Source organism: Thalassophryne amazonica, chromosome 9 (assembly GCF_902500255.1).
Source record: "Thalassophryne amazonica chromosome 9, fThaAma1.1, whole genome shotgun sequence".
NCBI classification, from domain to species: domain Eukaryota; kingdom Metazoa; phylum Chordata; class Actinopteri; order Batrachoidiformes; family Batrachoididae; genus Thalassophryne; species Thalassophryne amazonica.
The window spans coordinates 1,312,896-1,328,868 of NC_047111.1; the positions used below are offsets into that span (position 1 = coordinate 1,312,896).

The following is a 15,973-nucleotide window of genomic DNA, read 5'->3' on the forward strand; positions in this document are numbered from 1 at the left end:
ATGAGTGAAGATTCTGGATTCAGCTTCTTCATGGTTTCAAGACTGATGCATTTGTTGGAAAGAGCCTGATCTCCTTTGATGACAACAACGACATTGTCAGGGCACAGGGTCACTATCCTATCAGCAAGGAACCAAAAGAGCTCTGTCTTGTTGTCGTTGTCTCTCAGGAAACTTCTCCAGTTCTGTGGTAGCTTGGTTTTGAACATCACTCTTCATTGATCCCCTTTGCCTCTCTTGACCTTCTTCCAGCCTTCAGACTGGAAGCCCAATAGACATCAAAAACTGTGTCTGTCCTCTCAAAATTTAATGAGTACATCTGCGTCTTTGGACCCACATCTAGGACAGCATATTCTTCAAAGGTCTTTGATGTCTTTGGCGGCAATGAATACCCATAGTGGACCTGTCAAAGTAATAGCATCACATTCTGCTCAAGTGTTGGGAGGAGTAACCGGAATTTTCTGAATGTTTGAAAGCTGCGATTTCTGACCAGTGTGGAGTTTCCCAGTGTCACTCAGTGCCACAGGGAAAGACTGTTTTTCATGTTGGAAAAACTCAAGCAGGTCACACTCTCACGATTGGCAGGATATAAAGAGTTGCAAGACCAGATGCCAATCATCTTTGAGTACCTGCTTCTTCATGTCGCCAGAAGTTGCAGCTGCCTCTTGGCGAAAGAAGTCAGCTTTGTTCTTGTTGATCAGTCTATAGAAGGAAGCCTCATCACCCAGACCATTGAAAAAGTCTCTGAAGGCAACTTTACCTTTCTCAAGGTGAGTCCTTACAAGCTCAGCAGGACTGGAATGCACAGTGGTTTTTGTGTGTCCCCAATGTGAGCAGGTCTTTTGATTCTTCCTGAAAAGGATTACCCAGATCCTTCATCCCACCAAACAACTCCTGGACCTTGTCAGAGAAGGATTTCTGAGATAAGCTGGTTTGCTCACGGTGCTTGATATCTTCATTTGCCACTTTGGCCTGAGATGCCAACTCGTAGTGTTATTTTAGCTGGCCAACCTCTGGTTCAGACACCATCCACCTTCTCAGTGCAGCTGGATCCTCAGTAAGCCCAATGGCACCACCATCACCTTTCAGTGCTGCATTGTCCTGCTTATGTGCTTGGTCAGTGGCCATTCCAGAAAACTCCCAGTTAATCTTGTGGCCCACAAACTTTTCCCAATTGAAATTCATTAAAGACCTCACGGTGAGTTTGTTCCAAAGAGACCAGTTGAGAGTTGAGATATATCCAGGGGCTTATTAGATAGAATTTGGGACACACTAAAGTTTACTACAAACTGCAGTTTAGTACTACAACTTACTGTTAGCAAATTACAGCTACAACTAGTACACAACAAGCCAACACTGAACCCCATGCGGAGTCTCACAGCAGTGAGGCTTCCAGTGTGCCCTGGTTGTGCTTTGACATCACTATTATTCACATGAAGTAATAGAGCTCATCCACAGCATCTCAATAAATGATCATAGATGTTGCCCTGCAATATCTGCAATAATTTTTCCAGTCAGAATACATGCTTTTTATTGTTTGGATCAACAGCATGTTTCTATTTATACACATTTTATGCTGAAAACGTTTTTTTTCCTATTTTATGAGACACCATCTTGAAAACTGGTGGCCATCTTGAATTTTCAGTTTGGGCATTGTGCTTTTCTTACAAAATAGGTCCTATACTTCATTTGTGCCAAATGTGGTGCTTGTGCCATCAAGTGAAAGATTCTTATGGAATATTGACTTAATCTAGTGTTAATTTCTGTCTTATTGACTTAAGAAAATGTCCACAAGCAAGAACAGAGTTGACAGAACTCCATGCAACTCATGTAGTGTTCAGTGTTTGTGGTTAGCGCCTGTGGCTGTGCAGTCTATGTTCCAATTGATCATCTTTCTTCAAGAGTTAACATTTGATATTTTGGCAACAAAAGCTGTAAATGCACCTGTTGCTCCTTCGTTCTTTCTTTTTTTTTTTTTTTTTTTAGACACTGTCATTTTTGTCCACTGTGTAGTGTTGTCTGTCTGCTGCTCAGCTAAAACTTCTGCTGAATTTAGTCAAAGTCAAAGTGAACTGTATGGTCAATCAAGCCATGCAACAGTACATTACACAAAAGACTGAAATTGCATTTTCCCAAACTCCAAATGTGCAGTAACAGAGGCTAAATTAGACATACAGTAATGTTCAGAATAATAGTAGTGCTATGTGACTAAAAAGATTAATCCAGGTTTTGAGTATATTTCTTATTGTTACATGGAAAACAAGGTACCAGTAGATTCTCACAAATCCAACAAGACCAAGCATTCATGATATGCACACTCTCAAGGCTATGAAATTGGGCTACTAGTAAAAAAAAAAAACAAAAATGTAGAAAAGGGGGTGTTCACAATAATAGTAGCATCTGCTGTTGACGCTACAAACTCAAAACTATTATGTTCAAACTGCTTTGTTAGCAATCCTGTGAATCACTAAACTACGTAGTATTGAGTTGTATAACTACAGTTTTTCATGATTTCTTCACATCTGCGAGGCATTAATTTTGTTGGTTTGGAACCAAGATTTTGCTTGTTTACTAGTGTGCTTGGGGTCATTGTCTTGTTAACACACCCATTTCAAGGGCATGTCCTCTTCAGCATAAGGCAACATGACCTCTTCAAGTATTTTGACATATCCAAACTGATCCATGATACCTGGTATGTGATATATAGGCCCAACACCATAGTAGGAGAAACATGCCCATATCATGATGCTTGCACCACCATGCTTCACTCTCGTCACTGTGAACTGTGGCTTGAATTCAGAGTTTGGGGTCGTCTCACACACTGTCTGTGGCCCTTGGACCCAGAAAGAAAAATTTTACTCTCATCAGTCCACAGTGTGCATATCATGAATGCTTGGTCTTGTTGGATTTGTGATATGAATCTTCTGGTACCTTGTTTCCCATGTAACAATAAGAAATATACTCAAAATCTGGATTAATCTTTTTAGTCACATAGCACTACTATTATTCTGAACACTACGGTACAACTAAATATAAACTGGACATGAGACATCACTAGGACATAAAATGCAAATAATATCAGTAACAGAACAATCAACACAACATATAGACAACAGTGAGCATACATTTCCAAGGCTGTCAGTGTTTCAGAATGTCGTCAGTTGAGATATGCTACTGGAGTGCAATAGTATGGAGTACAACAGTATAGGTGTAATGTGACAAAAGTGCAGAGTAGCAGCATGGAGGTGAATAAGTTTGTAAACTTTTTGTTTTTTGTGCAAAAGAATGTGCAAAAGTAGTATAGTCTGTAGTGTGTGTGTTAGGAGGTTATGCTCTTGCTTTCGGGCGTGAGTTTAGCAGTCTGATGGCCTGTGGGAAAAAGCTCTTGCTGAGTCTGGTGGTCCTGCAGCGCATACTGCTGTAGCGCTTGCCAGATGGTAGGAGGGTAAACAGTTGTTTGAGGGGTGGGTAGGGTCTTTGATGATGTTGATGGCTCTTCTGTGGCAGCGGGATGGTACAGGTCCTGTATGGATGGTTGGGCTGACCTTGTGATCTTCTCTGACGTTCTCACCACTCTCTGTATCGCTTTCTGGTCAGCAACATGGCAGCTGCCATACCAGACTGAGAGACTGCTGGTAAGGATGCTCTCAATGGCACCCCTGTAGAAGGTGGTGAGTGCAGAAGGGGGGAGACTGGCTCTCCTCATCCTGCGGAGGAAGTGGAGGCGTTGCTGTGCTTTCTTGACAAGGGAGGTGGTGTTGGTTGTCCATGTCAGGTCATCAGTGATGTGCACCCCCAGGAACTTGGTGCTTTTCACTGATTCCACAGGACTGCCATTAGTTGTTTCCTTTGTTTTGTTGACATTGAGTTGCAGGTTGTTGTCACACCAGTTGATGAGATGGTGTACCTCCTCTTTGTAGGCTGAGTCGTCATCGTTGCTGATGAGGACCACTACTGTTGTGTCATCTGCAAACTTGATGATGTGGTTTGAGTTGTGTCTGGCACAACAGTCATGGGTCATCAGGGTGAACAGCAGAGGGCTCAACACACATCCCTGGGGGACCCCTGTGTTCATGATGGTGGTCTGTGAGGAGTTTTTGCCAACTCTTACTGTCTGTGATCTGTTGGTGAGAAAGTCCCGTAGCCAGTTGCAGAGTGGGATGCTGATGCCTATAGCACTCAGCTTGTTCACCAGGTGTTGTGGGATGACTGTGTTGAAGACAGAGCTGAAGTCAATGAACAGCATCCGCACGCAGCTGTCTTTGTTCTCCAGATGAGCCAGGCTGAGGTGAAATGCTGCTGCTATGGCATCATCAGTGGAGCGCTTGGGACGGTACGCAAACTGGAAATGGGTCAAAAGTGGCGGGTAGGCTGGATGTTATGTGAGCCTTGACCAGCCTTTCAAAGCACTTCATAACAATGGGAGTGAGTGCTATGGGCCTGTAGTCATTCAGGGTTGTTGCTGGAGATTTCTTGGGTAGCAGTATGATGGTGGTGACTTTGAAGCATTCTGGTATGATGGCTTGGCTCAGAGAGATGTTGAAGATATCTGTGAGAACATCTGTGAGTGAATCAGCACAGTCTCTAAGCACACGCCCAGGTATATTGTCAGGGCCGGCAGCCTTCCTGGGGTTCACCTTTTCAAGGGTCCTCCGCACATCATGAAAGACTTGTTAGCAGACTTTTAATGAGCCTTTCATTGGATTCAGGTGTGTTGGAGCAGGGAGACAACTAAGAGTGTCAGGAATGTGGCTCTCGAGGACCGAACTTGGCCACCCTGGCATAGAACCTCTGGCTGCTTCTCTCAGCTGCCTCTGATGCAGTTTGATGGCTTTGGCCCCTGATTCCCAAGACCCTCAGCAGTTTGGTGGTAGATGTTCCCACAAACCCTCTGCATACAACCTCCACTGGATGGATTTCTGTGTTCCAGCCAAGATGTTGTGCTTCAGCAGCTAACTCAGCATATCGCAGATGCTTTTGCTCATATGCCTCATCCATAGAATCCTCCCAGGGTACAGTGAGCTAAATAAACCTTCTTTAGAGAAGGGGGCCAGGGCACCAGATCAAGTCTCAACGTGGTGGTGGCAATCGGTGGAGGAAAAACGAGTTGCTTGCCAATATCCACTAGCAGTTTCCAGTCATGTGCTAAGCACAGTTGTCTTCTCTCTGATGGTGTGGAGTTTGTAGCTGTAGCCCCTTCACGGACAAAGGCGGCTGTCCATGAGGTGTTAGATAATGGTGGTGGTAGGATGTTGATTCTGGTTTGTTTTCTCTCCAGTGTAGATGCAAGGCTCTTTAAAACCTGTTGCGGCGTCAAGTGTACCGCCCTTGGGTGAGACTAGTCTTGCACCCTGTGAGTATGTGCCAGAGGGTTGAGTGCCAACCCACTGGTGGAGATGAGTTGGTGTTGGAAAGATGTCATATGTGGCTCTGATGACAAAGCTCAAAGTCCTTGTTTCCATGCCCCACACATCTATCTAGCTCAACCTTCTCCTTTTGACACTCTCCCACAGTGTCCACTATCCCTGTTTGCCAAGGGAGACTGCCTAAGCCCATCTTGCTGCCGATAACATGCTGATAACTGCTGGTAATCATCCACATTAAATCCTTAGAGGACTGCCTTGCATCAGTGTTTTTGAGTGCTCCATGTCCAACATCTTGCTCCTTTTAATCTCTGATAAGACTGAAATGATGGTTCATGGTCCAGTGAGACATCAGCATCAATTTGACCAGTTAACGCTTGGTCTAGGCTTGTGTGTCATACATCACACTGACAAACTGAGGAACCTTGGGGTAACTTTTGATCCTATGTTGTCCTTTGGCCTCCACATTAGAGATACTACGAGGACTGCTTTCTTCGACAATAAGCGATTGACCTTGACCTTCAGGGTTTGGCCTGAGGTCAAAGGTCTTCTAAATAAGGTCAAGATTGAAATTACAGTAAAACACACACACACAGACACACATCTTCAACCACTTAGTCCAATTAAGGGTCGTGGTGGGCTGGAGCCAATCCCAGCAGTCATAGAGCGCGAGGCGGGGTACACCTACATCAGGACACCAGTCTGTCACAAATTACATTAAAACATGTTGTGTAATACACCAAATTAAAGGGCTCAATGAGAGGATCCAGAATATAGCAAAGCCTTTAAGTTATGACATCATTTGATGATGTCATCATGTAAAAACATGCAAAATTTAGATTTTTAAGGGTTTGACAAAGCTTGTAAATCATCATTGCAAACTCTTGTAAGTTCACATACAGCAGTCCAAAGGCGATACAGGTCTTCATTGTAAATGAGAAAGTGTTCTCAATTGACTTACCTGGTAAAACATTGAATAAATAAATAAATCAATAAAAATGTCGATACCTTTCAGCACACAAAAGGACCAAGCTCAAGGCCAAAGGTCAAGGTCACAGGAAGGTCAAACACTAAATTCAACAAAACAACTTTCCTGGTTGCAATTTTTGAAATGTTGCCTCCAAATGTGGTATGAAGATAGTGATTGACCTTGCCCTTAAGCCATTACTTGGAAGGTCAAATGTGATATAAATTAGGTCAAATTTCAGATTACAGTAAACCATGATGTTTAATACACCAAATTAAAGCTTGATGAGATGATCCAGAATGTATCAGAAGTTTTAGGTTCTGATTACAACCTGCAAAATTTAGGTTTTTGAGGGTGTGACAAAGCGTGTAAATCATCTTTGCCGACTCTTGTTAAATCACATGTAGCAGTCCCACAGATACCTTTCAGCATACAAAAGTATGAAGGTCAAGGTCACAGGAAGGTCAAACACTGAAATCACCAAAAAAGCTTTGTTGGTTGCAATTTGTGCTTTTTTGCCTCCAAATTTGGCATGAATATAGTATATTCCCTTGACATCAGTCCTTCTTCATGGCAGTTGTTCCTCATGTTAGTCTCGCTTTATCTTAATTTTCCCCCACTAAAACCCTAAAGAGCATATGTCTGTGTGTAGTATTTACCTTTTTTATATACTCAACAAAAATATAAACGCAACACTTTTGGTTTTGCTCCCATTTTGTATGAGATGAACTCAAAGATCTAAAACTTTTTCCACATACACAATATCACCATTTCCCTCAAATATTGTTCACAAACCAGTCTAAATCTGTGATAGTGAGCACTTCTCCTTTGCTGAGATAATCCATCCCACCTCACAGGTGTGCCATATCAAGATGCTGATTAGACACCATGATTAGTGCACAGGTGTGCCTTAGACTGCCCACAATAAAAGGCCACTCTGAAAGGTGCAGTTTTGTTTTATTGGGGGGGGGATACCAGTCAGTATCTGGTGTGACCACCATTTGCCTCATGCAGTGCAACACATCTCCTTTGCATCATCCGTGAAGAGAACACCTCTCCAACGTGCCAAACGCCAGCAAATGTGAGCATTTGCCCACTCAAGTCGGTTACGACAACGAACTGGAGTCAGGTCGAGACCCCGATGAGGACGACGAGCATGCAGATGAGCTTCCCTGAGACGGTTTCTGACAGTTTGTGCAGAAATTCTTTGGTTATGCAAACCGATTGTTCCAGCAGCTGTCCGAGTGGCTGGTCTCAGACGATCTTGGAGGTTAACATGCTGGATGTGGAGGTCCTGGGCTGGTGTGGTTACACATGGTCTGCGGTTGTGAGGATGGTTGGATGTACTGCCAAATTCTCTGAAACGACTTTGGAGACGGCTTATGGTAGAGAAATGAACATTCAATACACGAGCAACAGCTTTGGTTGACATTCCTGCTGTCAGCATGCCAATTGCACGCTCCCTCAAATCTTGCGACATCTGTGGCATTGTGCTGTGTGATAAAACTGCACCTTTCAGAGTGGCCTTTTATTGTGGGCAGTCTAAGGCACACCTGTGCACTAATCATGGTGTCTAATCAGCATCTTGATATGGCACACCTGTGAGGTGGGATGGATTATCTCAGCAAAGGAGAAGTGCTCACTATCACAGATTTAGACTGGTTTGTGAACAATATTTGAGGGAAATGGTGATATTGTGTATGTGGAAAAAGTTTTAGATCTTTGAGTTCATCTCATACAAAATGGGAGCAAAACCAAAAGTGTTGCATTTATATTTTTGTTGAGTGTATTAAACCGTTATGGTCTTCTAAACCAGTTGATAGATGTATTTTATAACTTAAAAACGGGACTCATGCTAATGCGTTAGCATGTCTATGGTATTTTCAATGTTAAAGTTAGCATTAAGCTGTTCGCATCTCAGAACGTTTGTGTGCATTTGTTTTCTGTATAATAATTAATGGCTCTGTGTTTGTTGTTGTAAAAGAGTCAAATGTATTGTAAATTGTAGCATTTTTTTTATTTATTTTTATTTATATATTAATAATAATAATAGCAACAACATCAAAAGTAAAAATAATACGATAACATGCATTTGGAGGGCAGTATGCATTTTCAGAGGCCCGACATCCATGCCCAGTCACCCAAAATGACAGATATTCGCCCAAGTTAGACGAAAAGAACCTGATAAAACAAAACACAACAGAAAAGGTAAAAACCAACTAACAGTGAACATAAATAAATAAATATAGAAATAAATAACTGTTTCCTGTGAACACCTTGTGACTCAAACCTCCAATTCATCCCTGTTAAGTTTAATGACAATTTGTTTCGGTCAAACCAGATCTGTGTTTTTACACAAGAAAAAAAATAAAATGCTGTAAACTGCACATTTGTGTCTTTTTTCATGAAAATATGTTTTTAAAGATCACATATTACACTTTAGTCAGGCCTTTAAAATACTTTCGTGGACTCTTGCTGTAATATGTTGTCAGTAGTTGAGATAGTTGCTGTAGGCATCTAAAAATGCTCATAATCGGGTGAAACCTGATGGAAATCTTTGTGGTTTGTCGGTGATGTATGTATATGCAAAATAAAACAAAACACTACTCCAGGTATGTTTTTGATGACAATATAACATAACTTTGTTATAAGCTCAAACGTTGATATTGCGTGATAAAGGCCTTTTAATAACTCACTTAAAGAAATAATGGCAAAACTCACACGTAAGTAAATAACAAAGAAACAAACAACAACAAAAAATGATTAATTGATTACTAAAATAATTTAGTTGCAGCCCTAGTTTTGTTTTATGAGTGAGAGCATTTTACAGATTAAATGTGAATACGCCAGTTTTGAGTTTCTCAGTGTGCATGCATTTTCAAAACTGGTGACAGTGTTACTTTGTGCACAGCAGAACAACGTTGTCAGTTGCTTTAGGCCCTAATTTTGTATTTTATTGACTGTACAGTAGGGCTGCAACAACGAATCGATAAAATCGATTACGACAGGCGTTGGCAACACATTGCGTCATCGATGCGTTGTCTAGCAATTATGGCGCCAGAAGCGACCAGTGCACAGAGCAGATCAGACGCTGTTTCGTAGAAGAACTACACACTTAGAATATGGCAGAAGCAAGTAGACAGAAGAAAGTCAAGACTTCAAAAGTGTGGGAGCACTTTACATTAACGCAAAGACGTTTGTTAACTGCAACATTTGCAAGTCGGACCTCGCATGGCACAGGAGTACGACGGTAATGATGCAGCATCTCAAACGAAAGCATGTCGGAGTCATCAACGAGGAAGGGGAGAGCTCAGTGTCTGGGCAAGTTAACAAATGTTTATTTTTGTGTAAGCAGTTGGAACGTCTCAGTATGACAAGTCAGGCTGATATGATATGAAGCCTGACGGTTGGATCTAGTCAGGACCAGGCTGTCTGCGCGTCTCCCAGAGCAGTGAGGTGAGGGGCAGAGAGTGAGAGAAAAAGAAAGAACAGTAACAGCACCGACAGTTTTTTTTATTAATGTTGTCAAAGTCAGACCATCGACATTAACGCTTGTCCGATTGTCCGGGACAAATGTAAAATGTGATCGGACAAGTTGTCTGAAATCGTTGTCCGACCGGACAAGTGGCATTTTTTTTTTTTTTTTTTTTGGGTTTAAAACATTCAAATTCTTCTCACACAACTGCCCCCCCGGCCCCCCGCAGACAGAGAGCCGAGCAGCGCTGCAGCGGAAAAAACTCCGTCAAAGTCTTCACATAAAACGAGCTCCAGAAATTCATTTATAGGCTTTATTTTACAGTTCAAAACCTTCATGTTTCCAAAGTTTGCTGAGAGAGAGAGATGTGGGATGAGTCACGTGTGTCATTGTGAAATGACCACAATGTTGCACATATATAATGAGTCAGTCTACAGTTTTTCATTTAGGTTTTATGGTTAATTGGTTATGCTAATTGCTCATTTGCAGCAATAAAAATACCTCTTTTTTCACCATATATTTTATAACATTTATATGCTTCAATGTTGTTTTATGGCAACTCAGCCCTTTGATAAAGCAATGTCATTTGAAATAATTATTTTTGTTCTTTATTATAAACTGTTTTATTCTTTATTATTTTATATTTCAACAGCCAAGGGACATTTGACAATTTGTTGATTTTCAAGTATTTTAAGTTTTCAGATAATGTTCTGTTGTTAAATAAAGTGATGGAAGGAGAGAAAAATTGTTTCCCTGGCACATTTTTAAAAAATTCCCCACTAATCTGATTAATCGTGTCGAAACCCCATCAGATTAATCGATGATCCAAATAATCATTTGTTGCAGCCCTAGTGTACAGCAGCAACACAGCACCCATTTGGTGCATTTCAAGGATTCAAGGAGGATTCAAAAGTTTATTGTCATATGCACATAGGAACATGTTCCCTGCACAATGAAATGTGTTTACTGCATTTTACCCATCCTAATTGCCAGTTAGGAGCAGAGGTCACCTTTTTGGCGCCCGGGGACCAGCTCCAGATGTATATCCCTGCCCTAGGTCACGAGCAGGGCTGAGCAAACCTTGACCGGCCTCATGACACACTTAACAAACAACAACACACATAAGCCGGTCCGGTACATGAACACATATAAAAGCACAAACAAGGAAAGAATTGGGAAGAAAAAACCTCCATTGCTGCTGCGTTGAACCCGCAGCACCACTGGAGGGCAAAAAGAAACCCATAGCACAGAAAACAGTCATAACAAAACAAAAAAAAAAAAAACACAATAGACGACAGACAACAGCCGAGACTTGGATGTGTCCAGTGTCCAGACAGCCCGGAAAGGCCGCCCTTGAGGCGCCATCAGGCCTTATCTGGATTTACTATTTACTGGATTAGAACCAGTCAAAATACTACAGAAGACAAAGAATTTTTACTTGACAGTTTGAAGTGAGTTTTCTTTGTTTCAGAGGGCTTCATACCCATTAAAATTCACTAGAATCTACAAAATTTAACTTGCTCTTTTAAAAAAGTTCTGGGGGAGCACCCCCACACCCCCCATAATCAATACTGTGTTTTTACTTCATAGATTGAAGTGACTTTTATTGGTTTCAGAGGGCTTCATACTCATTAAAATTCACCAGAATGTACAAAATTTGATTGCTCTTTTAAAAAATTTATGGGGGAGATCCCCCAGACCCCCTAGTTTCAAGTAAGTTTTCTTTGTTTCAGAGGGCTTCATACCCATTAAAATTCACCAGAATATACAAAGTTTGACTGAATTCTGACTTTGAATTCTGTGGGAGATCTCCCAGACCCCCATAATCAATACTGTGTTTTGACTTCAGATGAAGTGACTTAGATTGAAGTGAGTTTTATTTGCGCCAGAGGGCTTCATACCTGTTAAAATTCACCAGAATACACAAAATTTGACTTGGTCTTTAAAAAATGTTCTGGGAGGGGGGCACACCCAGAGTTGTTCAGAGTTGGACCTGAAAAGAACAACTCAGTTAACACAGAAAATAATCACGCAGGAGACACTGAATTTCATTTCCTGATCAGAAGAGAGCAAATGAGCGTGACCCCTCGCCAACAACAGTCTCGTCCGCTCTGAAGGGCCTCGCCCATGTGCCTCTCCTATTTATTGAATAAAGTTACATACAAGCATATAGGACAAATCAAGAAAAAGACACAGAGTCTGGTCTCACGTTGATATGAAAACTGTTATGGCTTTACGCTTCCAGTCTCCTCGTCCTCCAATAACAACGTTCAGCCCTGAAGCAGTGTGCCGGTCACACCACGCTTCCCTCAAGCTGACCCGTTAATTAAAGATGCACATCTGCGCTTAGCAAAAACAGTCTGCACATTCACTAAGCCAAAGATCATCTGTTCACTTTCCTGTGTGAGCAGTTTTAATGATTAATTGAACAGTTGAGTGTATATGATTGCTTTGACAATGAGTGATTAATTAAAAGAGTAATGGTAGGTGAACTCTCACACATGTACTTTATACTTTTAATTTCCACCCCTCTTGCAAATTATTCCAGGCAAAAGCTTTCTTCTGTATGGTACATGGAACAGAAAGCAAAGCAACAAGTCATTTTGTGAGTGGAAACAGTAAGGACCAATAATTCTCTTTACAGTTAAAGTACAAAGTAGGAAGGCAACAGTCTGAGTATTGCTATATATAAATATACCAATGACTGATCTTTCTGGTGGCCAGAGCAGCCCCCTCGAGAGTATAACTGACAGTGGGGGTCAACACTTTGTAATGAACCTCAGAGAAGCACCGTAAACAGTGTCTACTGTTCCAAGACACAGAAGCAGATCTCCATAATCCAGCACAGATTAAAAAAAAAAGTCTGCTTTTTACATTAAAAGAAAAACACAGTTTGTTTCAAAAATAAAAACCCAATTTAAACCTCAGCTTCTTCACAGGTTTCTCCACATGCAGCTTGAAAATGAGAAAGTCATCAATCAAGACACCCCAGTATTTATACGTGTGAACCTCCTCAATTTCATTTCCCTCCAGGGTTGTCACTGAGGGCATCATTTCTGACCACTTCTTAGAGTTAGATAATAACATAAGCTTACCGTCTTATCTGCATTGAGAACTAGTTTCAGCTGAAATAATGAGTGCTGGACAGCAACAAAGGCTTTCTGCAGGTATTCAATGGCCTGGACAAGAGTTGAACCACAACAATAAATAACTGTGCCATCGGCAAGAAAATGCAAATTAGCATCTGACACATCAGAGCCCAAAAAGTTTATGAATAGTAAATAAAAGGGGACCTAATAAACAACCCTGTGGCACCCCCTTGTGGACAGTAACAATTTCAGAACACCGACCATGTTCAATAATAATAACCTTTATTTAACCAGGTAGAATTCCATTGAGATTTAAGCCTCTTGTAGAAGGAAGACCTGGCCAAGAAAGGCAGCAGCACGTCATAGTGGACAGGTTAACATCAACAGGAGAACGATAGTGATAAATAAAATACAACGACTTGGTCATAATAACATTGCACATGGTGTAACGTATCAGGCAGATTTAGTTTTAGAAACACAGGTATTGCCCAAAAGAATCCCATTCATGATCTCATCAAATAGACTGGAAGGTGTTCGATGAGGTCAGTCTGGACAGTTTCAGTTCAGATTGGAGAATGTTTAAATCAGAGGGAGCTGAAAAACTAAAGGCATTCTTTCCTGCTTTAGTGAAAACACGAGGTACACGAAAACATAACATGCCATTGAGAGCTTTTCCTCACAGACAGAGATTTAATATCTTTACAAAATTTCTGTGGCTGTTTAGATTATTAGTGGTGACAGACAAAGATGATGGACTCAGTGATGGCAGTGTAAAAGTTCACCATAATTGTTTGTGGCAGGTTGAACTTCCTCACTGCCGGAGAAAGTACATCATCTGTTTTACTCTCTTGACGTAGCTGATGTTCAGCTCCTACTTGAGGTCCTGGGTGATGGTGATCTCCAGGTAGCAGAAGGCCTCTACAATGGCAGCTGGGTGTCATGCTCGGCCCCGGCTCGGGGTTTAGGTTCAGATTTTCGGCTCTATGTCCTCAATGGATTTCTGGTTTTAGTTTTCATATGTTTATACTTTCTCATGTAAATCTCAGTTTGGTTCTGTTTATTGCTTTTCTTTGTTTTGTACTTTCGTCACTAGTTCACTCTTTGGTTATCATTTATTTTGTAGTTGGTTATTGTATTCTTTCACTCTGGGTCCTTTAAGTTACTTATCCTTTAAGTTATTTATTGCATTATCTGTTTATCAGTTACCTTGTTTTATTTATTGCATTATGTTGTAGTCACCGGGTTTGTTTAGTCTCTGGTTGTGTATTTGTTTTGCCACCTGGTTATTTTTATTTCTTCCTTCAGCCATGATTAGTTTCTATTCTAGTTTTGTTTTTATTCTGATTAATTTTTCTGTTCATGCTTAGTTTGTTCCTGACCATAGTTGTATTGTATTCTCAGTTTTTGCCTCGTCTTATTTGATTGCCCCTGCACCAGCTCTTGTCTTTGTCGCTCACTATGATTCTTTCTGCTCTGTGTTTTTATCCACTCCCGCTCTTGCACCTACTCGCATGTCTTTCTCTTTCCTCACTCCACTCTATTTTCTTTCCTTCACTATCCCCCTTCCAGAGACTTCCACACACCTGCTTCACATCACCTTGATTGGTTTGCTCCTTATTTAAGCCCTCACAGTCCCACAGCTCACTGCCAGTTGTTGACTTTGTTCACTCTCTCGCCTTTCGTTTTCGTCCTGTTTGCACTTGTATGTTTTTGACCTTGCTTGTGTACTCCAACCTCCACCTCGCCGTTACCCTGAACTCAGCCTCTTTTTGACTCTGCCTCTGGTTTGCCTGTATTACTCCTCGACACCGCTTGTATGAACTTTGCCTGTTTCTGGACTACGACCCAGCCTGCACCATGCCTGACACCTCTGCCTGTATGTCTGACTTCCCGTGTACCGAATCTACTGCCTGGTTACACGATAAAGCCTTTTGTTCATCTAAACCAGCCATGCCTGAGAGTCTGCACTGGTCTCCTACTGAGTCAATGTTTTGTCAAGCCGCCACCAGTCCTGACACTGGGGAGTCACACAGGACTGGGTTCTTTCTGAAGTCAACAACCATCTCCACTGTCTTGAGGGTGTTGAGCTCCAGATTGTTCTGTTTGCACCAAGACACCAGGTGATCGATCTCACATCTGTAGGCAGACTCGTCCCCATCAGAGATGAGTCCTATGAGAGTTTTAGCGTTCATGAACTTAAGGAGCTTCACAGACTGGTGACTGGAGGTGCAGCTGTTGGTGTACAGGGAGAAGAGTAGGGGAGAAAGAGCGCAGCCTTGGGGGGGATCCGGTGCTGATGGACCGTGTGTTGGAGACGTGCCCCCCCCCACAGCGCCATGTGCTGCCTTCTGTTGGACAGGAAGTCAGTGATCCACCTACAAGTGGAGTCAGGCACGCCAAGCTGAGACAGCTTGTCCTCCAGCATCCGGGGTGATTGTGTTGAAAGCAGAAGTGAAGTCCACAAACAGAATTCTGGCATTGGTTCCTGGGAGTACAGATGCTGGAGGATGAAGTGGAGGGCCATGCTGACAGCGTTGTCTACAAACCTGTTTGCTCTGTAGGCGAACCCCAGGTGTGGGTCAATGATGGCGTTGAGGTATCTGAGGACAAGGTGCTTGAAGGTCTTCATCACCGCAGAGGTCAGGCTGACGGATCTGCAGTCATTAAGTCCTGAAGTTCTTTGTTTTTAGGGGATGGGGAGGGGGCGATGGTGGAGGCCTTGAAACATGCTGGCACTTGCTATAAAGAGCAGAGTTAGACTCCACCTAGACATACGCCAGGAAGTAATGAAATGACGTGGATTAATGTTCTCTCTTTCATATCTTACATGAATTACCTGATGCACTCCTCTCAAGAAGACCTCAGAGTTGGCTTCCGTCTCATGAACGCATCAGTGTTCCGCTAGTGATCACATTGCAAATGTGATATGTGCTTTTCTTTATTACAATTTGGGTAAATCCCGCACTGACACATGCATCATGGCTCTGAGTTGTAGGGGGGGCACAGACCCTTTGTTCCCCTTTGTTCGCAGACGTCACTGTTGTGGGGGACAAAAATAAAAACCACACGCCGTAAAAACCAC

The 15,973-nt window shown here is 42.1% G+C and overlaps 1 protein-coding gene across 1 annotated transcript in view; it reads left to right on the forward strand.

The window, feature by feature from the left end:
* kctd7 (potassium channel tetramerization domain containing 7) overlaps positions 1-15,973 on the forward strand; it is a 73,625-nt gene that overhangs the window by 55,156 nt on the left and 2,496 nt on the right. Inside the window, 6 exon segments of the mRNA XM_034178053.1 lie at positions 42-187; positions 491-767; positions 3,918-4,124; positions 4,271-4,363; positions 4,479-4,560; positions 15,453-15,530. Of these exon segments, the coding sequence (XP_034033944.1) occupies positions 42-187; positions 491-767; positions 3,918-4,124; positions 4,271-4,363; positions 4,479-4,560; positions 15,453-15,530 (883 nt within the window).